This window comes from Sciurus carolinensis, chromosome 3 (assembly GCF_902686445.1).
Source record: "Sciurus carolinensis chromosome 3, mSciCar1.2, whole genome shotgun sequence".
NCBI classification, from domain to species: domain Eukaryota; kingdom Metazoa; phylum Chordata; class Mammalia; order Rodentia; family Sciuridae; genus Sciurus; species Sciurus carolinensis.
Window position 1 is genome coordinate 87,331,088 of NC_062215.1, and position 25,311 is coordinate 87,356,398.

At 39.8% G+C, this 25,311-nt stretch overlaps 1 protein-coding gene across 2 annotated transcripts in view; it reads left to right on the plus strand.

Moving 5' to 3' along the window:
* The window catches only part of Rab3gap1 (RAB3 GTPase activating protein catalytic subunit 1), a 93,659-nt gene extending 77,849 nt beyond the window's left edge, over positions 1–15,810 (plus strand). The window contains exons 20-25 of one of the 2 annotated variants that reach the window (XM_047545086.1): positions 9,196–9,292; positions 9,390–9,493; positions 9,627–9,742; positions 11,130–11,232; positions 13,528–13,548; positions 14,345–15,810. In XM_047545086.1, the coding sequence (XP_047401042.1) occupies positions 9,196–9,292; positions 9,390–9,493; positions 9,627–9,742; positions 11,130–11,232; positions 13,528–13,548; positions 14,345–14,581 (678 nt within the window). In that variant the 3' untranslated portion in view covers positions 14,582–15,810. The remainder of the gene's footprint in view (positions 1–9,195; positions 9,293–9,389; positions 9,494–9,626; positions 9,743–11,129; positions 11,233–13,527; positions 13,549–14,344) is intronic. The other variant, XM_047545087.1, reaches the window with a different exon arrangement.
* The last annotated feature ends 9,501 nt before the right edge of the window (positions 15,811–25,311 follow it).

Genomic DNA, 25,311 nt, shown 5'->3' on the forward strand with positions numbered 1-25,311 from the left:
TTGCTTGCTCTATTTCTGCAAGGTACATCATTGGGATTTTAATTGGAATTGCATTGAATCTGTATAGCACTTTAGGTAGTATAGCCATTTTGACAATATTAATTCTGCCTATCCAGGAACATGGGAGATCTTTCCATCTTCTAAGGTGTTCTTTAATTTCTTTCTTTAGCGTTCTGTAGTTCTCATTGTAGAGGTCTTTCACCTCTTTTGTGAGATTGATTCCCAAGTATTTTATTTTTTTCGATGCTATTGTGAATGGGGTAGTTTTCCTAATTTCTCTTTCTGAAGATTCATCACTTATGTATAAAAATGCATTGGATTTATGAGCATTGATCTTGTAACCTGCTACTTTACTGAATTCACTTATGAGTTCTAAAAGTTTTCTGGTGGAATTTCCAGGTTCCTCTAAATATATAATCATGTCATCAGCGAACAGGGATAGTTTGAGTTCTTCTTTTCCTATTCATATCCCTTTAATTTCTTTGGTTTGTCTGATTGCTCTGGCTAGAGTCTCAAGGACGATGTTGAATAGAAGCAGTGAAAGAGGGCATCCCTGCCTTGTTCCAGTTTTTAGGGGGAACGCTTTCAGTTTTTCACCATTTAGAATGATATTAGCCATGGGCTTAGCGTAGATTGCCTTTATAATGTTTAGGAATGTCCCCACTACCCCAATTTTTTCTAGTGTTTTGAGCATGAAGGAATGCTGTATTTTTAGAGCAGAAATGGACCCAAAAAAAAAACACAAAGAAATGAAACTTACACTAATTTTACTTGGGATAAAAGAAAAAGACAACCATATCAAAAATGACAATTACAGGGGACTAGAAAGAGAATAGATTCATATTTAATCAAAGGCATTAAGAAAAAGCTAGAAAACAGCCCAAGAGAATCAAAGTGAGATAAAGGAGTTGGAGAGAAAGTAGAAGTGAAATGAAAGGCTAGAATATAACAATTTTTGTAAGTGTCCTTATGTTCATTTTATTAGTTTCCTTGAAGAAAAATCACAACCCTAAGAAACAATTTTTTCCCAGAAAATTTGAATCTACATATTGAAAGGGTTCACTAGGGACAGGGAGAAACTGACCAGAAGCAATAAATCCAAAAGACAGCATTATAAAACTACTAGATTGTATTTTTAAAAAATCTTCAGGACCTCCAGGTAAAAAAATAAAAGAAGAACATTAAATTTCTCAAAAGGAACATACAAAGAAAGGCAATGTGGAGCAACCTTTCCAAAGAAATTTAAGGGAAAAGAGTGAATTAAGGATTTTATATCCAGCCAAAATATCTAGCTATTACCAAACCTATAAAAAACATTTTCCTGAGTTTTTGCGTATTCAGTACTACATACTGAATCCTTCCTAAGGAATCCATTAGAGCTGTAGAGTCATACAGAACTTTCTGTATTAGAAATGTTCTGTATCTGTGATGTCCAAAATGGTAGCCTCTGGCCACATGGCTTCCATGAATACTTGAAATCACAAGTAACTGAATTTTTAAATGGCTACATGTGTCCATTGACAACCTTATTGAATAATATAGTGTAGAAGAATGAATCTTGTGCAATTAAGAGATGACTGAGAAAACTTTGGCAAAGGACTGATGGTGAACATGTCATTTATTTATTTAATTTAGAGCTAAGACTCAAGGTGAGGACATAGAATACAACTTAAAAAAATGGTACTAAAAGAGGAGATAAATAGAAAAATCATTGATTCTTACACAGAAAATAGATGGTAATCAGAGGATGCCATTTAAAATTGTTAGACTATATTATAAAGGAGTTAAAAGTATAAAGGAATTAAGAGCATCGCAAAAGTTACTAAGGCAAGGATATCCATTAGAATAAAAATGTAAATCCTTCCAAATATCAAAGTAAATTTTTTTAGACGGCAAAGAAAAAAACAATAAATATTTACCAATAAGAACAAAAGAAAGAGAGCTGGGATATAACTTAGAGTGGGATACAACTCAGAGGCCTAGCATGTAAAAGTCAAGTTTTGGTCCCCTGCTCCACATAGTAATTACTAAAAAGAAATGAATGAAAACAAATGAATTCCTTACTCAAAAACCTAGGAAAACAACAAAGTAAAACCTAAAGAAAAAAAAAACAAAAACAGAAAAGCAGATTTAACAAACCTAGTTCTTTCTAAATTAAAAAAAAAAAAGATGAACCATTAGCTATTTGAATCAAGAAAAGCACACATACAAAATAAATGACAAAAGGGACAAATAACTGATAGAGGAAATATTTGTTTTTAAAAGCTGCTTTGTACATCTCTGTGTATAAAAAAATTTGAAAACCAAGTCAAATTGCATGATTTCCTAGGAAAACAGAGTATACCAAACAGCATGTAAACAGACCAGTTTCCATAGAAGAAATAGAGAACAGTTATCACCTACCACATAAAACAGCATCAGGCCCAGATTGCTTCCAAAAGAAATTGAACTAAATACTGAAAAACCACATATAGTCCCAACACTGCATAAATTGTTTAAATATAGCAATTGGAGGAAATTTCCAAATTTTTACTAATTGTTAACACTGGTAACTAATCAACTGATACAGATAGCATATTAAAAGAATAGACCAGTAATACTTAAGAAAATTGATTCAAAAATCCCAAGTGAACAGATTCTTAATAGAATGTTTAGAAGATGATACATGTTGACTGAATATAAGGGTGATCATGTGGAAGTCTATTTACATAATTCATTTCATTAATGGGTCTTTATATCATTATCTTCATAGGTGCTAAAAAAAAACCCTTTGATAAAATATATACGAACTTTGGTCCTTAACCCTCTGATAGGGGAGACCCCAGAGATCTAAGGAAGAAACAAGGATGCCTATTACCTCCACTGCCATTAAACATTATTCTAAAGGTAGCAGCCAATGTAATTAGAGAGAAGGCAGAGACCTAAAATTATCTAGAGGAACTCTGTAGATGATGTGACAGTGTACGTACCTAGAAAAATCTAACAAAAGAATTTGGCAAGATAGCAGGATATAAAACTAATATACAGCACTCACTAGATTGATATGCATAAGTCATCATTCAGAAGATTTTTTTACAAGAGGGAATAAAAGGTTTGAAATCTGAAGGAAGGAAAAATAAAACACTACCCAAATATATCTGAACAAATAGATACCTGTTGTTCTTAGTTAGGAAGCCTCAACATCATTAAGGTCAGCTCTCCTTAAATTAAGTTATAAATTTAGTGCATTCCTAATAAAAAAAAATGTCAAGAGGCTTTATTATGGAGCTAGAGAAGTTTATACTAATGTTCATTTGGAAAAACAGACATGAATAGTGACTGCTAATCAGTTTCTTTTTGGAGTAATGAAAATATTCTAAAGTTAATTATGGTTGTACAACTGTAAATATACCTAAAACCATTTAATTTTCTGCTTTAAATGGGTGAATTATTATTAAAATAACATGCAAGACTACTGAGAACAGATTGTAAAGGAAGAACTATGTGAGGGTAGGGGAGGTACTAGTCCTACCAGATATTAAAGTGTACTTGGTATTTAAATTATGTGTTAATGGTACATAAAATAGCCCAATGAAACAGTTTAGAAAGTCTAAAAATACTTATGGAAATCTAGTATGTGATAAAGATGGCATCTCAAGTCACTGGGACAAAAATTACCTTCTTAATAAATGGTGTTAATAAAGGTAAAATTATATCTCTCATACCACACTCAAGAAAACTCTTGCATGACAAAGACAAACAAGTTAAATGGCAAATGACAAACAGGTATTTATAAACTAGGAGAAATTTGTATATCACAAAGAGCCAGAATACTAGAGATGAATAAATAACTCACCCAAAATAATTACCCTTACCTATCAAAAGATGTTCTACTTCATAATAAAAGAAATATAAATTAAAACTTAAGTAAATTAATATTTCTCACACACCAGTTTGTCAAAAATTCTAAGGCTTAACAAATTCTATTAGACCATTCAGCAACAGGCACTCATACATTGCTGATGAGTCGGCAAAATGGTACAACCCCCATAGCGGGGAATTTGGCCATATCTTACAAAATCTACTCATCTACCTAGGAATGCCACTCCTACAAATTTAGCCCCTTTCCCTCCCCCTTTGCTGGGGCTGTACTAGCACATGCTAATAAGCAAGCGCTCTACCACTAAACTATACCCTCAGCCCACCCCAGTACTTTTAAAAGTACAAAAATACAAATGTACTAGGTTCATTTATAAGTTGTTCATTTCTGCATTACTTGTAAAGTGTAAAATATCAGACCACCTAAACGTCACATTGTTTTGTTGAATAAACCATAGTTCACCTACATAATGGAATACTATGTAGCTGTGAAAAAATGGAGGGCAGGGGCACAGAGATCTCTACTAACTGATGGGAAATGGTTTCTAGGATATGTTTTTAAAAGAAAAGTGAACAAAAGAACATATATAGTATGCTACATTTTGTGTAAAATAAGGAGCAGTTAGAAATCATGTATATTCTTTGCAAGAAGAAACTCAGTAGGGATAAACAAAAATATTGAGGTTAGTTACCTAGAAGGGAGAAAAAATAGAAGGAATATGAAAGGGAATGATACTTAGAAAAGAATGTACTTTCTGTATGCTTTTGACTTACAGAATAATGTTAATGTTCTTTGTATTAAAATATTAAAATAATAAGGTTAGGAAGAAGAGAAATATACTAAAATTGAAAGCAAGCAGAGACAAATTAACTCAGCTGTATTTCACATGCACAGTGTAACCACACTGAAGGGGGCTTGAGGTGGGAGGAAAAAAATCTAATCCATGTGAGCTATGGACATCCAAGATAGGGATAGGACACAAATAAATCTTGAACCCTTCTTTTTCTAGGTTTGGTTTATTTTTTTTATTTTTTTATTTTTTGGTAATGATATGAGTGAAACAATGTATTAGAGAGTAAATGAGTAATTAAATACCTTGGTGCTATTGGGGGCCACAATTCTCACTGTGAAAATGAGATGCAAGTATGGGATTGAAAAAGGCAAGGAAGAACCCATTGGCAATGAATTGGAACTGGGAGGTATTAATGTAGACTTACAGGTTTCTAAAATAAGGATAGATATGAGTGTATGCAAATATGTAATTAGGTATATTAGATATACTAGCACAGGTTTTCTAAAAGCACTGGCACCACATTAACAGTGGGTACATATATGTTGATATCTAAAACACCGTTTATTAAAAGTTACCATGCTTTTTCTCAGAGAAATGACTGGTTAAATAGGCAAAGTGCCACACACCTGTAATCCCAGCTACGCAGGCTGAAGCAGGAAGATTACAAGTCTGAGACCAGCCTGGGCAACTTATAAAGACCCTGTCTCAAAATAAATATAAGGGCTAATATTGCTTAATGGAAAGAGTGCTTGCCTAGCACGCAAGAGGCCTTGAGTTCGATTTCCAGTAATGAAGTAGGGGTTAGGGAAAACTGCTGGTTTTATGGTTGGAGCAGGGAAGGTATAAGATGAGCCTGGAATATGAATATTGCTAGAAAGTAAGGAAGTACTCAAAAAAAAAAAAAAAAAAAGAGGGAGGTATTTCATAAGGAGCTAGATTGAAGAGACTCTTATTGGCTAATCTGGGGCAGTTTGCCAAATAATAAAGGACAATAATGAATTATAAACCATTGGATATATAAAGAAATGGGGAAGAAGGGAGAGCATTTCTTGTAGAACAAAGAAAACTGGTAAAGGTGGAGGATATGTTGGAGTTGGAAACTCTTCGTTTTACAACCATATGCATAGTGACGATTGGTTTAGGCAAGAGACATCACTAACTTTTAAGTCTAAGTGAAAGTTTGGGTAAAGAGCACCATACTTGCATGGTCTTAAAGTGTTTTCTTAAGATTGATTCTGAAACTGGAAAACCATATGCAATAGAATGAAATTAAACCCCTATCTCTCACCCTACACAAAACTCAACTCAAAATGGATCAAGGACCTTGGAATCAGACCAGAGACCCTGCATCTTATAGAAGAAAAAGTAGGTCCAAATCTTCAACTTGTTGGCTCAGGATCAGATTTCCTTAACAGGACACCCATAGCACAAGAAATAAAAGCAAGAATCAACAACTGGGATAGATTCAAACTTAAAAGCTTTCTCTCAGCAAAGGAAACTATCAGAAATGTGAAGAGAGAGCCTACAGAGTGGGAGAATATCTTTGCCAATCATACTTCAGATAGAGCACTAATCTCCAGAATCTATAAAGAACTCAAAAAACTCTACACGAAGAATACAAATAATCCAATCAACAAATGGGCTAAGGAAATGAACAGACACTTCACAGAAGAAGATGTACAAGTAATCAACAGATATATAAAAAAATGTTCAACATCCCTAGTAATAAGGGAAATGCAAATCAAAACTACCCTAAGATTTCATCTCACCCCAATTAGAATGGTGATTATCAAGAATACAAGCAACAATAGGTGTTGGCGAGGATGTGGGGAGAAAGGTACACTCATACATTGCTGGTGGGGTTGCAAATTAGTGCAGCCACTCTGGAAAGCAGTGTGGAGATTCCTCAGAAAGCTTGGAATGGAAACACCATTTGACCCAGCTATCCCACTCCTTGGCCTATACCCAAAGGACTTAAAATCAGCATACTACAGAGATACAGCCACATCAATGTTCATTGCTGCTCAATTCACCATAGCCAGATTGTGGAACCAACCTAGATGCCCTTCAGTTGATGAATGGATAAAGAAACTGTGGCATATTTATACAATGGAATATTACTCAGCCCTAAAGAATGATAAAATTATGGCATTTGTAGGCAAATGGTCGAAATTGGAGAATATCATGCTAAGTGAGATAAGCCAATCTCAAAAACTAAAGGTCGAATGATCTCGCTGATAAGCGGATGAGGACATATAATGGGGGGGTGGGAGGGGCTAGCATTAGGTTTAGGGTTAGGTTTAGAGTTAGGCTAAGGACAACGGCAAGAATGAAGGAAAGAAGGACTGTGTAGAGGGAAAAGAGGGGTGGGAGGGGTGGGGGGAGGGGAAAAATAAAATAAACATCATTACCCTATGTAAATGTAAAAAAATAAAAAAAAATAAAAAAAAAAGATTGATTCTGCTTTGCAAGGAAATAAATAGTGGCTATACTCTGGCAAAATGGAACAGTACTTTCAAAGGATGATCACACTATCACCACCAGTAAAGAGCAGATGGAGATCATGTACATGAGAATTGTAATGCTCTGAAAGACCCAATACTACTTAGGGTACTGTTTGGTCCAGGAATGCATAACATAAATCCAGTTATGAGGGAACATTAGATAAACCCAAAATGAGAAACATTCTGTTTTTAAAAGAGCTTTAAAAAAAGACTCCATACAATTTTGAGGGTATGTTAAAGGGACATAGGAGCCAATTGACAGAGCTCCCAGTGGCCATCACATGAGCAATTTGAGCAACAAATACAGGGGTAATTACATTGTAACTCAAAGTAGAAAATAAATATCCTTGAGTTCATACTGATATAAATAAATGAGTTAGAAGAGACAGGTCTGTGCAGATTTCTAAGCAATCTTAAGGAGGTAGAGAGTAACTACTCCAGGTGCAAGCTTTACAAAGTGACTTCTTCCAAGGAATGCAGTGTGCAAAAGGAAGAAAGTTATAGTGCATAAACCTGACAGAGCACTACCTTGGCCAGGTAATGAAGGTTATCAACAACAAGGATAAGCCATATATCACACTCTTGATGTGATATGAAGAGAATGGCACTTTACTGCTTTGGTCTTCCTCCCCAAAACACGTAACTCATCATGAGAGAAATATCAGATAAAGCCCAACTGAGGGACTTTTTACAAAATAGCCAACTTGATCTCCTCAAAACTGTCAAGGTCGATAACAAGGAAAGCCTGAAAAACTGTCACAGCCAAAAGGAGCCCAGAAAAATGACTATAAAATGTAACATGATACCCTAGATGGGATCCTGTAACAGGAAAAGGACAGATAAAGTCTAAGAAAGTTGAGTATATGAATGTTAACAATTTTATTTATAATGACCAAAAGATCAGACAAACACAAGTGTCTATCAGCTGATGAATGGAGAAAGAAAAATGATCTCTCTAAACAATGGAATCTTCAACCATAAACTCAAAGTACTGATATGTGTTGCAACAATGGAAGAACCTCAGAAAGATTATACTAAGTGAAAGAAGCCAGAAAAAAAGTCACATACCACATTATTCCATTTGTATGAAATCAGAGAGACAGAAAGTTAAGACAAGTAGTTGCCAGGGAATGGGGATAGGGTTTGAGGGTAGGATAGGGTGGAGGGAATGGCTACTACTTCCAGAACAAACTTAGATGATGAAATTATCTAGTGGAACTATCTGGAATTAGATAATAGTGATAATTATTTAACCTTAAAAATATGCTGAAAACCTATATCCATGTACATGTAGCATATAAATCTATAAGTGTGCTAAATACCATATGCATCCATATGTCTGTTTAAATGGGCATAGAAACATGTCTAGGAAGAGAAACAAAGATGTGTTGTTCCTTGGGAAGGAGAATTTCCACATTATGCTTCCTGTATTTATTTATTTTTGAAATCTGATCATTTATCAGTTAGGCTTACTTTAAAAAATTATACTTCTTTGTTTTTACCACTATTGGTAAAAAGTAGCTTAAAGGTAGAGTCCATGTATTGCACATACTTCTCTGTGTTTTTATAATGAGAAAAAAATAAAGCAGTTTTCATTTTGGGAAAAAACTTAATACCAAAACAACTAAAACAATTTGTGGAAGGTCATTAATATTTAGAAATACTGAGAAAAGCAGGTTACAAAACAGTATTTTACATATTTAATACTAGTGTCCTTTATATATTCCTTTAAAAAAAAATTCTAGAATGAAAATGCTGTGCCATTCTCTTTGTATTTTCCTAATTCACATGTATGACTTGGAAGCAGGAAAAAATTGAGAATATTTGGTATTATTATAGATGAAGTTAAGTGTTTTCAGTGTCAACATGCTTACCTTTGGGAGTGGTACTTACATGGGTGAGTAGTGGTAGGTAGCAACAGAAGAGAGCTGTTCTCTCCTGCCAGGATGTGTTTGAGGTGGAGAATTCTGTACTTTGGTAGGTGGCTGCTTCATGCTTTGGCATCTGCAGTGATCATCATGTAACTTTGTGCCTTGCAGGTGCTACACTACCTAGCATTCCAGAAACCTGCAGACCTCACTCGGCACCTGTTACCTTGTGTGATTCATGCAGCTGTACTCAAGGTAAAGGAAGAAGGTAAATGTCTTATTTGATGAGTCGTTACTTCTTTTCTAAAATGGAAGTATATTAGGCTTAATTTATTTAACAATGACTTTGATCTTTTTGAAACCAGAAACTCTGGAAAATATTTCTTCTGTTAAGAAGATTATAAAGCAGATCATATCTCATTCCAGTAAAGTTTTGCACTTCCCTAATCCAGAAGACAAGAAATTGGAAGTAAGTTTAATGTAGTTTCAGAATCCTGCCACATGTTCATCTTACTTGGCAATAATTATTTTAAAGACATGTTTTTAAATGACTTTGCTTTTTGCTGTTTTTCAATGTATGTCTCTCTCTTTTCCACTGTTAGGAGATCATCCATCAAATTACTAATGTGGAAGCTATAATTGCTAGAGCCCGGTCCTTGAAAGCCAAATTTGGAACTGAGAAATGTGAACAAGAGGAGGAAAAGGAAGATCTTGAACGGTAATTGCAATTTGTTTACCTCAGTTTTGTCCCTTTAGCCACCATTCTCTTTCGAAAATTTAGAATAGTGAGATTCTTTTGTGGTGTTCATACTTTATTTGAAACAAGCATTCACTAGAGAGAGAAATAATTATCCTAGGGTTTGAACTCCGCTCCGAGTTTCTGCCAGGGGTTTCCATTTCTCCCACTTTCAGAACTGGTCTAGCAGAGCTTCTCTTTTCTAGGGTCCTTTGCTTCTGGAGATGTGGTGCCTGAGGTTTCCTGTGGTGGAACTGTTAACTCCATTATTCATAGTGCTCCACACTTGGCTCTCAGCAGTTCCTGTTCCTCAACCATCATGCAGTGTTCTGGAACTATACACCTGCTCTCTATTCCTAGTTATTTTAAACAATACTTGTCATAGCAAAGGCATATATCCTATGTATCTTACAAATATGTTTTGAAATAGTGAAGAGAGCTTGTCCCAGATGAGGCAAATGATTGGGGCAGCCTCTCAGTTTTATGAGACTCAATACGTTTACCAGCAGAGTCTGTCACTGTAAGCTCATGTCCATGTTTTGCCCATGTTTCTTGAAAGCACATTGTTGTTTTAATGTGACAGTGTTTCCAAATAAACTTGTCTAGAAGTCTGAACCTGTCAAAATTTAAAATTTTTCAACAGCTTTTTCATAAGAAAAGTCATTGATGCTAAATATGTGACAAGGCGTTTGCTATAGCTTTTAACAAGTTCTTGTTTGAATTTCTTATCTTTTGTTGAGTGAAAATTTCTCTCAGCCTACTTTATCTTGAAAATCCTTCCTTTTAAATGATCAGAACAAGCTCTAATCAAGGAAATCATTCCTAAAATAGCAGTATGAATTAGTGAGCAGCTAGTGCTGCTTGGTGGCTCTGTGCCTTCAACTATTAGTTCCACCATATACTGTGACATGCTTGGAAATTCAGTGTTTCCTGCACATTATCACACAGCTTACAACTGTAGCCCTGCCCACTAAAAACATAGATTTTTAAGCTCACACACATTCCTTTAAAAAAACAAAAATAATAAGAATCATTGCTTTGCTAGATAAATAAAATTTGGTTTCTATTGTCTAAAAATCTTTATACTGATCTTTAATGTAGCATTTTCTAAATTTCTGGTATGAAACAGATAATATTTCTTACATTGACAGAGGTAAACTTTTTAAAGTTTGTATGAAAACAGAAGAGCAGTAAGATTGTCAATTAATTTTAATTCTAAATGTCCTGTCTAGCCTATGAAATTTCCACTCTAGCCTCGATAAGTTTAACCAATATCAATTTAAAGATTTGTCAACAAAATTCATCTGAAACAATGCAAACAGTGCCCTGAGCAGCTGCACCCCATCCATTCACCACTTTTCTCTTCTAGGTTTGTGAGTTGCCTGTTGGAACAGCCTGAAGTGTTAGTCACCGGGGCAGGAAGAGGACATGCTGGCAGGATCATTCACAAGTTGTTCGTGAATGCTCAGAGGGTACGTGAGACTGCTTACTGACTATGGTGATCTCACCAGACCTCTGCTTGGGAAGACATCGTTTTGAGTCCTGTCTGCGGCTGATGACACAGCTGCTGAGAAGTCTGGGCATTGGGTTTGGTTGCTGAAGAGACAATGATTCTGACTTCTGAGTGAACTCAGAAGCTTCCTACATATTTAAGTAAGATAAGTACATCTTAGGAACTAAATTTCAGAAAATAAAAGTCTGAAATCCATTGTTATAGAAACTGGACATAACTATGCTACGGGAAACAAAAGCATCCTACTTTCAAATTACAGTTCAGTTTTACCATCTTTAAACCCTGTGTACTTCAAAACAGATTCATAACTCAATCTGAATTGTAAATCTAGTCTAATAATGGTGAAGAGATCTAACTTTAGAGATTTCCTAGGAAGGAAGACAATTATTTCAGATTTTTTAGGACTATGGAAATTTAGGCTTCAGCACAGAAAGGAAGCCCAGTTTGAAAAATTATCATCATCATTACCTCTGCTAGTGAAAGTAAGTTTTTATAATTATACAGTGCCTTGGTTACTGTTAAGAGGTACTGGCTTCCCAAAATGATTATTATCTCAGGGCATACTACTATTAAAGTATTATGATGTGCACTAATACAGGTTCCCCTGACCTGGGAGTGTAGATAGCACTGGAAACCAAACCAGTTCAGTTTAGAGAATGTAGTTCTCATAAGCAAAGATTTCATTGGTCTACACACAGAATAATTCCTGCTGAGTTGGTCTGGAGTACATCTAGTTAGAATATTCAAAATCATGGTCAAATATTCTGCTCTGAATTGTTAGCAAGAGCTAACAACTGAGATTATTTATGGAGTTGCTCCCTAGATTTAATAATTTCAAGTTAAAAACCAAATATTCTGTTTCCTTTTAAATTAAACATCTAGAAAACAATAGATGCTTGCTTTATTTTGTTTTCCTCTCTGGCATGAAAACCAGTGGAGTTGGTTTTCACATCCTTCATCAGCTGCCTATACAGAACTTTACAGGCATATGTGTCCTTATTAACCATTACTATGAATTTTCCTCATATAGCAAAACTCTTTGATCATTTAAAAAAAAGTTTTGTTAAGAGATTTTAAATTTTAAAGTATTTATACTTTTAGTATTGAGATTACTACTTGTTTTGGACAGTGAAGCAAAATTATTTTCCTCAAAATGAAAATAACCTCCTTGCTCCCTCCTCAACTATGCATAGGCTGCATTTTTATAAAATTTTTGACAACACAAAATTATGAAGAAAAAAATAACAATTTTCCTACTCACTGATAACAACATTTAACATATTCTTCTTTTCCACTTGATAGGACTTCAAAATCAGTAAATAAAGCAATGTATCAATTTTTCATTGTTCTGCTTGTGTAGCTAATCCCCTTTAATGGACATTGAATTTGTAAATTCATCCCACATTATGTAATTTTTTAAAAGATTTCAGTTTTTCAGATCCTGCAAGGAATATGTTTAAGGAATTTGTAGACTTCTATAATTCATATAACAAGCATCTGGTTGGTACATTTTTAAACTTGTCTCTTAAATATCTGACTAAACTGCTGAAGTTTATTCATGTAAATTCTCATAATTGACACTTCATATCAATTTTACAAATAAATCAAGATTTTATACTTTTAAAAAAGGTGTGATGACATTTCACTGAGAATTCTATAGCCTATAATATGTATTTAAAATTTTTCTTTAAAATTAAAATTTTAGGGCTGGGGAGATAGCTCAGTTGGTAGAGTGCTTGCCTTGCAAGCACAAGGCCCTGGGTTCAATCCCCAGCACCGCAAAAAAAAAAAAAAAATTAAAATTTTAGTAAACTTAATTATAGGTATGTACATATTTAAATGGAATTCAGCATAAAATGATAGGATTTTTGCTTCAGTCTTGCTAAATCCAAGACTGGAACATTCACATTCACTGGAACATCTATCTTTCAAGCTGTGCATACTTTTTTTAGGCAGTTAATTCTTCAGAAAGAACTAGGTTTTTGTTAAATCATTTCCTCATTAAATGACACCCTATGTCATCTGTTGAACCATCAGATGCATGAGTAGTGAGATGTGTCTGCTCTATTTGACAGCGAGGTGTGTCGTATGTGGTGTGACTTTATTCATCTTAAATATTCTTTTGATAGGATCATGTTCCTTAATGTAGTGCATGCTGTCTCTGAAATAATCTTGGAAAGCTCTTGTCTAGCTCTTTTTAAACCATCTTGCTTGTTCCCTTTCATCACTGTTTCTTTTCTCACTCTTTCTCAAGCTGACTGAATCTTCTGATGAGGTAACAAAATAGCTTTTGTCCCTCATAGTTCCTTGTTCCTTCCCATTCCTCTAACTTCATAAGGTCATTTAAACTAACCACCTAACAGTCTGGATTTGGCATAGCTTTCTTGCTGGTGTTTAGCTTAACATAATTCATGTTTCCATTGACAAAACAATCACTCTTTTTCCAAAGCAATGGTACCATGGAAGTATAGTAACCAGAGTTAAAAACAAAGGCTCTAATATATTTTGTGCAATGACAATGAAAAAATTGATGCCTTTGAGAGCAACTCTTTTGTGGCCATTGCTATATGGACCTCTATCACTCCTGTATTGACTGCATTAACTACCCAGCAAACAAAACCGTGCCCCCAGTTTTCATTTGGTGAGTTAAGCTTACACAGAATTGACGGAAAGTGTAGATAAAAATCTTCTTTCCAGACTCTGGAGAGAAAATAGCTCCTTACAGACTCAGGACTCTGACTTGGACTTGGGTCATTGCTTGAAGAAACATAGAAACCAGCACAGCTCCATAATTCCTTTTCATAAGATGTCTGAGCATAGCCCTCACTTTTCAAAGCAGATTGCCTGGCGATCATTTCCTTTCTGCCTATTACTAATACCGGCTCATTCAGTGTTTCAAGCTTCTGGCATTTTCTGTATTATTTATTTTGAGCAATCATAATAACAGCTGACTACATTACTGAGTAATGTAGGACATTTTTGTGTATATATCACATTTTTCATCTGTCCTTCAAAAGTACCTGAGTCTAGCATTTGACTTGTTTTGAATTTAGCATTTGATTCTATTCAAGGCTGCAGCCATGGCTCCACCAGAGGAGGAACTGAAGAGAGTGGGCTGCCCAGAGGAAAGAAGGCACAACTCGGTGTCCGACTTCCCTGCTCCTGCTGGCCGGGAACTCATCTTGCGCACCACCGTGCCACGCCCTGCACCTTACTCCAAAGCTCTGCCTCAGCGGATGTACAGCGTTCTCACCAAAGAGGACTTTAGACTTGCAGGTGCCTTCTCATCTGATACCTCCTTCTTTTGAGTCTCCCAGCATTACCTCAGTGGGGGCTTCAGAGGCACTGCCGCCTGCTTCCGTGGGAAGGAATGCTGGGAAAATCTGAAAGGCCTTACAGCAGATGGCCCTGCCCAACTGAGCTGAGATCAGGAGGCACACCAGCATCCAAAGGACTTTGCACCACCAAGCTTAGGCTCTCTTGTACCTTGGTAGGGCAGAGGGAATGGACTTGAGTTGTTGAAAGATTTCTGACTCAAAAGATGGACTTTGTGTATGGGGGAAACCAGAAATCAGGAGGAGCTCTGTCCTCACTCTTCTGGGATAGTTTATCTCTTTCTCCTCTGTGACTGTCCTCTGGGCCATTACTTGCATTCATAGTCTGTGTAAACACTTAATGGTTGTATTTATTAGGATCAAGTATGCAAAATATAGTATCTGTTAATTCAAATTTCTGGTATTTTGGTGGTAGCTTCTAGTCCCAGAATCTGTGTTTTTAAATTACTACATACATGACCATATTCTGTTTATTCAATCATCTGGTGGTCATCTGTATTATACTGATTAACTTTTTGTGTATGTGTGTGTGGTGCTAAGGGTTGAACCTAGGGCCTTGTGCATGCAAGGCAAGCACCCTACCAACTGAACTATATCCCCAGCCCCACTAACTAACTTTTGATGAACATTTAGAATATTCTAGGAAAAATCCTAAAATTTCAATTTGTTTTTCCATGTGACTAACCTAAATGTACTCCTTCTTATAAAACTGTACATTAAATGTCACTGTACATTAGTTCTGCATATATCTTGTAAGATTTGTTTTGTCATTGGTTCTCCTTTAGGTTGCCTAAGTTACCAGCCTGTAAAGTTCTCCTTTCTCTTGCCGTGCAGCATGCTGTCCTCTTTGGCAGTTGCTGCTGGGTACTGTATTTAATGAAGTAGAGATGAGCACATGCTAAAAGTAGAGCTTTGTTACATAGAGACGATCATGCAGTTAGTATAATTTGATATGTGTGCTAATGTAATGAGTAGAGGATTACTTTAATGCACTATTTTGCTTTTGCATTTTAGTTAAAATGAAAATAATCTCTGGGGATGTAGAGCACCCAGGGTAAGGATAACACCACTGTATTTTTAGTTTTGTGAGGATTAGGATGTATTCAGTCTCTGATGCTATATGGCCTCTGTTTAGCAATCTTAAATTATTTTTAGGTCTAAAATTCCCACTTTAATCCAAAGTAAAAAATTATTACACTGAAGCCTAAATTGTTCCTGTATAATTTTAAAAGATTGATAGAGCTGTGTAAACTGTTAACATTATTTTTGTAAAAAAAAAGTCTATACATATGAATATATATAGTGTGTGTCTCCACACGTGTCTGTATGTGAAGAGGAAGGAGGAAAGGCCTGGTGGGTGACCTCCCAACCTTTGTAGTGCTTTTCTGAGATGCTGGGTTTTGTTGCTACCACTAAATGACACAGACACAGGCCTGAGGACTGGACCAAGTACATGACGTTTCTCTTTAGGACAGAAAGTGTCTACTTTCAAAGAGTGTTAATAACAAAAACTGTAATGTAGAGGATGGACTTTAAAAGAGTATTGTGAATCTAATAAAAGGAGAATGGTGCTTCTGTCGCTAACTTTCTTTTCTCTCTTCTGAGGAGCACTTCAGTGTTATTTTCCTTAGTTTTGTGCTATGTCAGGTCCTTCATTAAGATTTGCATCCTATTGCTAGCCGCAGTGGCACATGCCTGTAATCCCAGCAGCTCAGAAGGATCGGAAGTTTGAGGCCAGCCTCAGCAACTTAGTGAGGCCCTAAGCAACTTAGATCCTGTCTTAAAATAAAAAGAGCTGGGGATATGGCTCAGCAGGAAAGCACCCGAGTTCAATCCCCAGTAGTTCCCCCCTCCCAAAAAAGTGCAATGTATTTAGTGTTACACAGCCCTGGTCTCAGAACATTATGCCTTTTTAAAGGTGATTACCCCATTTTTATTATTATGTGCCCTATTTCATAGACATTTTAAAGTACCTACTTTGTATTAGGTACCATACTCAGCAATAAGGCAAAAACTATACAATACCCCCTTTTCCATGACCTTCCTGCCATATAGAGAAGACACGCTGCCATACAATGGAGAACACAGAGGAGGGTTTGACTGGGAGGGCTGATGTGTATCATAAATCCATTTGTGCGTTCATTAGAGATGTGCCATGATTAGTATAAGTTATTCTGAGAAACCATTTTCACTCAGGCTCTGAGGATCAGGAAAATCATCCCAGAGAATGTGATTTCTGGATTAAAATCAGAAGACAAGTAGGAGTTGCAAAGGAGTGGGAAGCAAGGAAAGCCTTGCGGAGAACTGCAGTAATTCTCCCATCTGCTGTGCTTGCCTCTCTTCCCTGTGATTATGCTGCTGCTTCCTTCAGAAGTGATGTTTATGTCTCCACCCTTTCCATCTCGACTTAGCCATGTCTCTCTTAGGTCAGTGGGACATTAGCAAGTGTGATGCATGCAGTCACTTAAAAAGGACTTGCACTTTGGGGCTCATCTTCCCACTGAGAACCCCAAGACCACCAGCCGAAAGAGCCCACTGAAGAAATGAGAGCCAGGGGGTGCATTGTGCAGCAGAGTGAACTGACAGGAGTGCTAGGGGAGTCACAAGCAGAGGAAACCCCAAAACAAGAGAAAGTGCATGTTTGGGAAGTAGCCAGCATTTCAGGGGGGAGTACTATCCAGAGTAGGAATTGGCAAGAAATGAAAGAAATTTCTAGCAAGAAATTCAGGCCGTATCTTCAGGGCAGTGTTCACTGAAGGGTTTCAAGCAGGGGAGTAACATGGTGGGTTTTAACAATTTAGCAAGCAGATGGAGTGGAAAGGTTAAGATCTTACACTAAATTATAAGCTCCCTGGAAAGAGGATAGTAATTATATATTTTGTTAATTTCCTATATGCTTTGTACTGTGCTCCAAAGAGGTGCACAAATGCTCTGGGACCAACATGGAATGTCCTCACTTTGGGACTCTCCACCCAAGCATCCCTAATCCACCAAATAATTCAGATTTTTCTTCAGGCTGGAATTACTAAACCCTAGCCCTTTATGTTTCTCTTTCATTCATTAACCCATAGATACCGAGTGCCTGCTATGTGCCAGACACTGCTCTAGGCACTGGGGAGACTGGCGTGAGTAGAACACATGAAAAGCCTCGCCCTCATGGGGCTGACAGTGAGGGAAGCCAAGGCTAAACCCTGTGGAAGGGAGGAGAGGGCACTCGCAGATTGAAGGGTTGGCTTGTGCGCTGAAAACATTTGAGCAGAGACCTGAACAAAGTGAGGCAACAGGCCTTGTGAAAGGACAGACAGAAGGCAACGTAAAGCCCTGAGCGGGGAGTTCAGGTGGTGTGCTGCAGGACAGCAAAGGCCAGTGCAGCAGCAGCACACTAAGGGAACAGGAACGCAAGCTGGACAGGTGCACAGGGCCAGATTACATCACACCTTGGGAGTTTGGGTCTGTTTTCTTGGCTAAAAGGGGCAGCCAACACATTGATCTGAATAGGGCAGGTGGGGTCATGATGTGACATTTTAAAAACCTGCACTTTGGCTACTGTGTGGAGAATATGCTGCAGAGGTGGGGTGGAAGCAATGAAGCAAGTTAGAAGTGGCGACAGTTCCGGCTGGAGTGGTAGCAGTGGGAGGGTCAGGGTGCTGGGATGTGGGATGGGTCTTGAAGGCAGAATGCACAGAATTTGCTGATGGGTTCAACAAGAGCACGAGAAAGACAAGTCAAAGATGACTTAGAGCTTTGGGTCCTAAGTTACTGTGAAGTTGCTGTCATTTACTGAGATAAAGACAGGGAAGAGCCAGGCATGGTGGTGCATGCCTATAATCCCAGTGACTGAGAGGCTGAGACAGGAAGATCTCCAGTTCAAAGCCAACCTCAGCAACAGCGAGGCCCTAAGCAACTCAGTGAGACCCGGTCTCTAAATTAAATACAAAATAGGGCTGGGGATGTGGCTCAGTGGTTGAATGCCCCTGAGTTCAATCCCCAGGTATAAAAAAAGAAAAAAAAAGGGGGCGGGGGCGGAGAGGGAGCAGGATTGGGCTGGTTGGAGATTGTGAGCTAGGACATGTTAATTGTGAGCTATCAACTAGATCTCTATGGTGACTTAGTGGTCCCTTCCTCCTGCCTCTGCAGTACCCCTGTACACTCCATTGTCCCAGGGTTGTCTGTGACCAACAGAATATGTAACTAAGTGTGGGTATATCACTTCCAAGATCAGGTTGAAAAGACAGACTTCTGTTTTAGTTTCTCCCTCACCTGGTGAGGAGTTAACTGCCTTGTCACAAGCAACCCTAGGGAGGGGTCCATGTGATGGGAGATCAAGGGCTCCTGCAAGAGCCCTATTTGTGAACTTGGAAGAGGCACCTCTCTGGTCTCTGGATGACTCTGTCTACTGACCAGAGCCATGCAGCTAAGCTGTTCCCAGATTACCAACTCTCAGAAATTGTGGAATATTAATTCCAAGCTGCTAAATATGGGAGTAATTTGTTGCTCAGCACTAAATAACTATTACCCAAGTGGTTGGTTGTCTCAAGTTTGGAGTTTAAGGAAAAGGTTATGACTTGTTATAAATTATGCAAGGGACAGTCTAAGATTACCTGAGAAGTGATCTCATAGGGAAGAGTGCTGAGGTTTGGGCCAGGGACAAGGATGAGGTCCAGCAGAGGAAGTGGCCACTAATGTGGGAAACCCTAAGTGTGCTGTTCTGGAAGCCAAGAGGAAAATATTTCAGGAATGTGGGAGATCAACTGTGTCAAATGCCACTGAGACATCAAGATGGAGACCAACAATGACAGTTTCATACCTGTGTGACAAAGTAAGAAATCCATTCAGAGCGATAAACTGAAGTTCTTACTGGAAAGAATAGAGAAGTGGCTGCTGAGGGGCAAGTTTGGCATGCCCTAGGCCCTCCCTGGCTCTGGCAGGCGCACTTGAAGCTAGCATCTTGCTTTTGTTTGCTGTGCACTGTTCCTTGCCAGGAACCAGCGGGAAGGGTATGGAAGAGGGGAAGCCACTGTCCAATCTGTTTCAAACTCACATTTAATCCTGCCTAGGGCCCCTACTCTGGCTACCAGCTCCTTTTTTCTGGGCACGCTGTAATGGATGCCTCTGTGGAGAAAGAAGGCCACTGCTGTGTTGAATCTTTGACCACTGGGCACCATGGAACTGGAACACCTCAGAATATCATCTCCTTAAATCCAAAGAGCTGCTGTGGCACTTCTCCAGCTTTGGGGCATGGGACTTGACATTGGCCTGTGAAGCTGGACTTGGCCACTTCTTGGAACACAAACTAAATCTGGGTCATGTGATCACAAACCCTTTTGCAGCTCTTCTTCCCAGCAGCTTGTGAGGTCTAACAGGTGCTCAGGGAAAATCCCTCTCAAGCAAGCAGTCGCACCTGCTGCGGGGAGCGTTCCCAGGCTGGCTCCTCAGCCAAGGCAGTCAGTCAACAGGCACACCCATTCTTGGGCCCTGGTTCCTCAGGCTCAGGGCCCAGCAGCACAGGGCCTTGGGCCACACTTGGCCAAGATGTCACTTCAGCTCAGCGGCTCCCTGCTGCTGCCAGTCAAATGAGCCTCTCTGAGGGAAACTTTTTTTTTTTTTTAATATTTCTTCTGTCAGGCTGGGTCAAGATGGAATTTATTTTATGCAAAACCAGATAGAACTTTGGTTTTGTTTCTGTTTCCAGATTTATCCTCATCTTGACACAGAACAAGGTGGCGGTGGGTGAGGGGGACAGAGACGGGGCTGAGCTAGATCACACCAGAGAAGCTGCCAGCTGGGCTGGAGCCGGGTGAGCTGATCCTTGTCTGTGGTGCTTGTCTGCGGTGTCTCCTAAGAGAATAATTTTTAGCTGTGGCATTAGTTTCCTAGGGCTGCCATGATGAAGTGTCACAAACTGGCCCACTCATCTCACAGTCCTCAAGGCTTCAAGTCTGGGATGAAGGTGTCAGCCACGCTCCCTCCCAGCTGGAGGTAGAGCCCTCTGCCTCCTCTTAGCTCCTGCTGGCCATTAGCACCGAGCTGCAGGTGCTGCAGGCTCTGCTCTGTCAAGGACCTCTTCTCCTGGGACACCAGTCGTATTGTCTCAGGACCCAGCCTGCTCCAGTATGAGCTCACCTTAACCACTGAGTCTGCAGTGACCCTATTTCCAAACAAGGTCACATCCCAAAGTAGTAGGGGTGAGGATTTTTTTTTTTAATGGATGCAGGGTAGGGAGGGCAGAAACCAACCTCCAACAGCCACTGGCCTGAAAGGTGCCCATCTTTGGCTGGTGTAAGCCATGAGTCTGCTGTATAAAAGCATGGGTCCTGGTTCTGTGAAGTTCAGCTTCAACCTCAGGCCTCCTTATCAACCACAGGTGCCAGGCTGTTACCCACCTCTCTGGGCCTTTGTTTCCTCCTCTGCCAAATGGGGACAACAATATGTACCCAACAAGCTGTTATAAAAATTAAGTCAAACACAACAACATATGCCTGTATCCCCTGTTCCCCAGGAGACTGAGGCAGGGGGATCACTTAGAGCCCAGGGGCTCAAGGTCAGCCTGGGCAACACAGCAAGACCCCATCTCAAAAAAAATTTTTTTTTATAATTAAAGGAGATAATGTTTAAGGTGTACCTAGCAGGGTATTTAATTGCTTAAAAAGCAAGTTGCTTAAACTGTCCCAAGTGGCAGTTATAAATGAATGATTAGTTGTCAGCTCTATGCTCCATTTAATGTGAGGACACAGAACAATCCAGTGTTCAGAGACCTGGGGCCCAAACCTCCTCCACCTCATCAAATGGGCTGCTTTCATGCCCCCTGTTCCCTTTCTCCTCCTTGGGTCACAGAGGCTTCAGGAAAGAAGTGACATCCAAGGCAAGGGGCTTTGGAGAGGTGGAGGGAAGGTGGGGTTTCCGGGAGGAGTGTCTGCGCTCCAGGCTGGAATTACCTGCAGGGCTGGGGCAGCGGCAGCTGGAGGGGAGGAGGACAGGCACCAGGCTGCGGAGGCGCTAACTCTAGGCAAGCCTTGCCCACTGGTGAGGGAGCAGGGACCTTGTTCTCAGAAAGCAGAGGCACTTTGGAAGGTTTTCAGCAGAGGAAAAGATCAAGACTAGACTGACCATTAGCCACCAGCCATCCCTGTGAGAGGGGGCAGTGGTCTCAACCTATTAGTGACGCTGGGGAGACACAAAGTAAGCAAGTGACATGGGCAGGACTTGCTGAAGGACTGGATGTGGGCAATGAGAAACGATGCCCTGGGTGCCCGGCTGTGACCTCAAGGAGCCAGCTGTGAGGGGCAGCCCCCGCACTGTGTCTGTGGTTCCCCGTGACCCCATCGGCACTCTGAAGGGAACTGCACCCTGTCCAAGTGCACGACACACAAGCTGGCGGTGACACCCATCCAGTGTGGCCGGGGTGCCACAGCCAGGCAAGAGGAGGAGCCCTCTGCTGCCCGCCTGCCCTTGATCCCTGGCCCCTACACCTCTGCTCATGGTCAGCCTTTGTCAGGAGAGGGACATGGGCCTGCCAGTGGCCAGTCAGACCAGAGGAATAAGTGATAGGACACTGAACAAAAGTTCTCCAGGCCTTTGGCATTTTGAGTAAATAATGACTTGTTGGAGCTATTTATTCACATTCCTTTCTTAGCCCTATTTTGGGATGAGAATACTTTTTCCCCTGTTACATAAGGCAGGAACACATTCTTAGCAAACCACCGTCACTCCTGCGTTACATTGCCTATGTGAAAAAAGGAAATATTTTTAGAGTGTGAATTTCCCAAACGTTCCCAGCTATTCTGGGGACTGAAGTCCTAACTTCGCAGAGCAGCCTGGTCGGGGGTGGGGGTGAGGAGACCCAGAGCTCCGGCTGTGCTGAGCCCTGACCTGGGGGCTCACAGGCTGGGCTGGCCCCGTCCCTGCAGGCCCTGTCCGTGGCGAGAGCCTCCCCTCTGCTGGACCTCGCACAGTGTCAGCGACTGATTCCGGAGCCTAGGGATATTTTTCTCTTTTTTATCCCTCTCTCCTAAGAGACAGGGTCTTAAAAGATACTTGAAAACAAACAAGGAAATGGGGTCCAGCTGTATTGCTGCTCCTGGGCCCAAGCGATCCCTCTGCCTCAGCCTCCCAAGCAGCTGAGCCTTCAGGCACGCGCCCCTGAGCCAGGCTTCACTGCCTTTCTATGCTCCTCCTGTTTCTTTGGGGTGGGGGTGGTGCAAGCAATGACCTCTCAGATGCTCTCAACTGAGAGACTAAATCCCCTGAGAAGGTCAAGCCCAGAAGAGCAGGGCAGATGTAGGGACGGCCACGCTTCTGTTCACATGTGTGCCTGGGATGCAGTACATAGTAGCTGTGACATGGAGTCATTTGCCATCCGGCTGACACAAGTGTGGATCGTGCCTGGAGGTGGGAGTGAACCTAGCTGACCGCCCAGCATCTGCCTCTGGTGGGAGCTCTCGGTTCTTTGTGAAAACTTGGTCCTATAAAGAAAGCTAGAGAAGGGAAAGAAGAGATTTAACAAAAGGATGGTTTTAAGTGAAAGACTGGTTGGTTAGTGACATAGTTACATATAATGAATATCCCTACTAATATACCTAGTGGCAGAACTTTATGAATGACTTTAGGTATATATTTACATAAAGGTCATATATAGCCTCCAGCCTTATGAGAAAACTATTGGTTTATAGGAATCTAGTTATTTTGTTTTTTTACAATACTGGGGCCTGAACACAGGGTTTTGCACATGCTAGGCAAACGCTCTACCACTGAGCTACATCCTCATTCCTATTTTGAGAGAGTCTTGCCTTTCAAGTTGCCTTAAACTTCCAAACCTCCTGCCTTCGTCTCCCAAGAAGCTGGAACTGTACGCATGAACAACCAGGCCAGGCCTGGCTTAGTTGATGACTTTTGATTGTAAGGAATGAAGCCCCACTAGCTTGAAGAGGATTCATGGGGGACATTGGGGACCATGAAAGGAAACAGTTATCATGGGGCCTGGCCTCTCGGCATCTAGAGGCTGGAGGTGGTTTGGGACTTGATCAGCTCAGGGGAACCCGAGCTCCAGGAATCTACAGGTCCTACCCCCGCACACAACTGCAAGTGTGACTTGGCTCCAGGGTTCTAGTTTCTGTGCCAGTCTGCTTCTTCCTCTTGGTCTTGGTTTGTTTATTACACTCCTCCTGCTTCCCACGTCACCACCTCCCAAGCCTCTGCTGTTTTTTGTCCAGCCTGTTGGTCACGAGTTGTGGGCTGCTGGTGGCCAACGCATTCCCTCTCTTGGGTCATCCATCAGCTGTGGCTGGGAGATGGTCATGGGTGTGACACGCTCCCCAGCAGGAAAGAGCCCTTTAGGAGGAGTGGCAGCCCTCGGCCTGTCGTGTCCACGACTTGTGTCACTCCTGGAGACTGAGCTTTTTATTTGGGAGTTATTTCAGATCTGGAGTGAAGGATAGTACAAGGAAGTTCTGTAAAGTTGTGTCCATTCTTTTCCCAGATTCAACCATTATCGATATTGGGTTTTCTAGGCCAAGATTTTAATAAATCCACATTAAATAAAAAATGAATGATTCTACTCTTGCTCCCTCTGTTGTGTTCTGATGAGGAGGGGAAAGCTATATTGGGCCATTTCTCAGGAAAGAATTTGTCAAAATGGTCATGGAACTGATTTAGGAAATTTGTTTTCAAATTTGAACTGGCATGGTAGAGACCTACTGATAATTGTCTTGATGTTTGTCATGCAATCAAAGCTTTGCAGTAAAGAAAAAGGCGTCCTAGATACAAAAAAAAAAAAAATTAAAAATTGAAAATAAATCAAACCCCTAGTAACTAAAATACTGGATAAAATATTTTAAAGCTTTAAAAATGCATACTGATACTGCATATATTTTAATTTTTAAAAAACTTATAACAGCAAAACAAGTAAATTTGGCAAAAGATATGCAAGAGTCTTCAAAGGAGAACAGCATGAAACTTTATTGAAAGTTAAGACCAACTGAAAGATGTGCTGATAGGCTATTGTCCGTACATAGACGCAGAATCAAGAGAATGCCCATTCTCCCCACAAAGATCTGCATAATCCAAACAAATCCAAAGGCCATGCCTGTGTTTGTATTTCGTGGAACTACAGTAGTAGAATCTGAAATATGTATGGAGGAACGAAAGTTCATGAACAGTCAAGCTCATCCTAAAGAACAGTAAGCCAGGGTGTTGCTCTGTGAGCCACTCAGGCAGCATAATGCTATGCTAATTAGTAGGATGGTTTGGTCTAATAGAACAAACTCATACCAATACGGAAAGTTAAGTTTTGAAAGAGACAGCAAGTGGAATATTCAATAGTGCTTGGTATCATCCTTGTATCATAAGATAGAAAATAAATGAAATTGGATCTTGATATCACTCCTACTCAAAAACCAATCTCTTAAAAGTCAAGTATGTTAACATTTAGAATACTGTGTGGGAAAGTCACTTTAGAACTTTAGAGTGGGAAAGTCTTCAATAAGACACAAAGAGTATGAATCATAAAGGAAATGCTGATAAAACTGATCGCATCAGTATTGAGGACTTATATTCATGAGCCCCATACAGAATAAAGAGACAAGCTACAGACAGGAAAGTACACACCCAGACAACACTGACCAGTGCTCAGGATCCGTTCCTCAAATCAGGAAGACTAGAAACCTAATAGCAAAAGGGATCTGAACAGGTCTATCACAGAAGAGGAT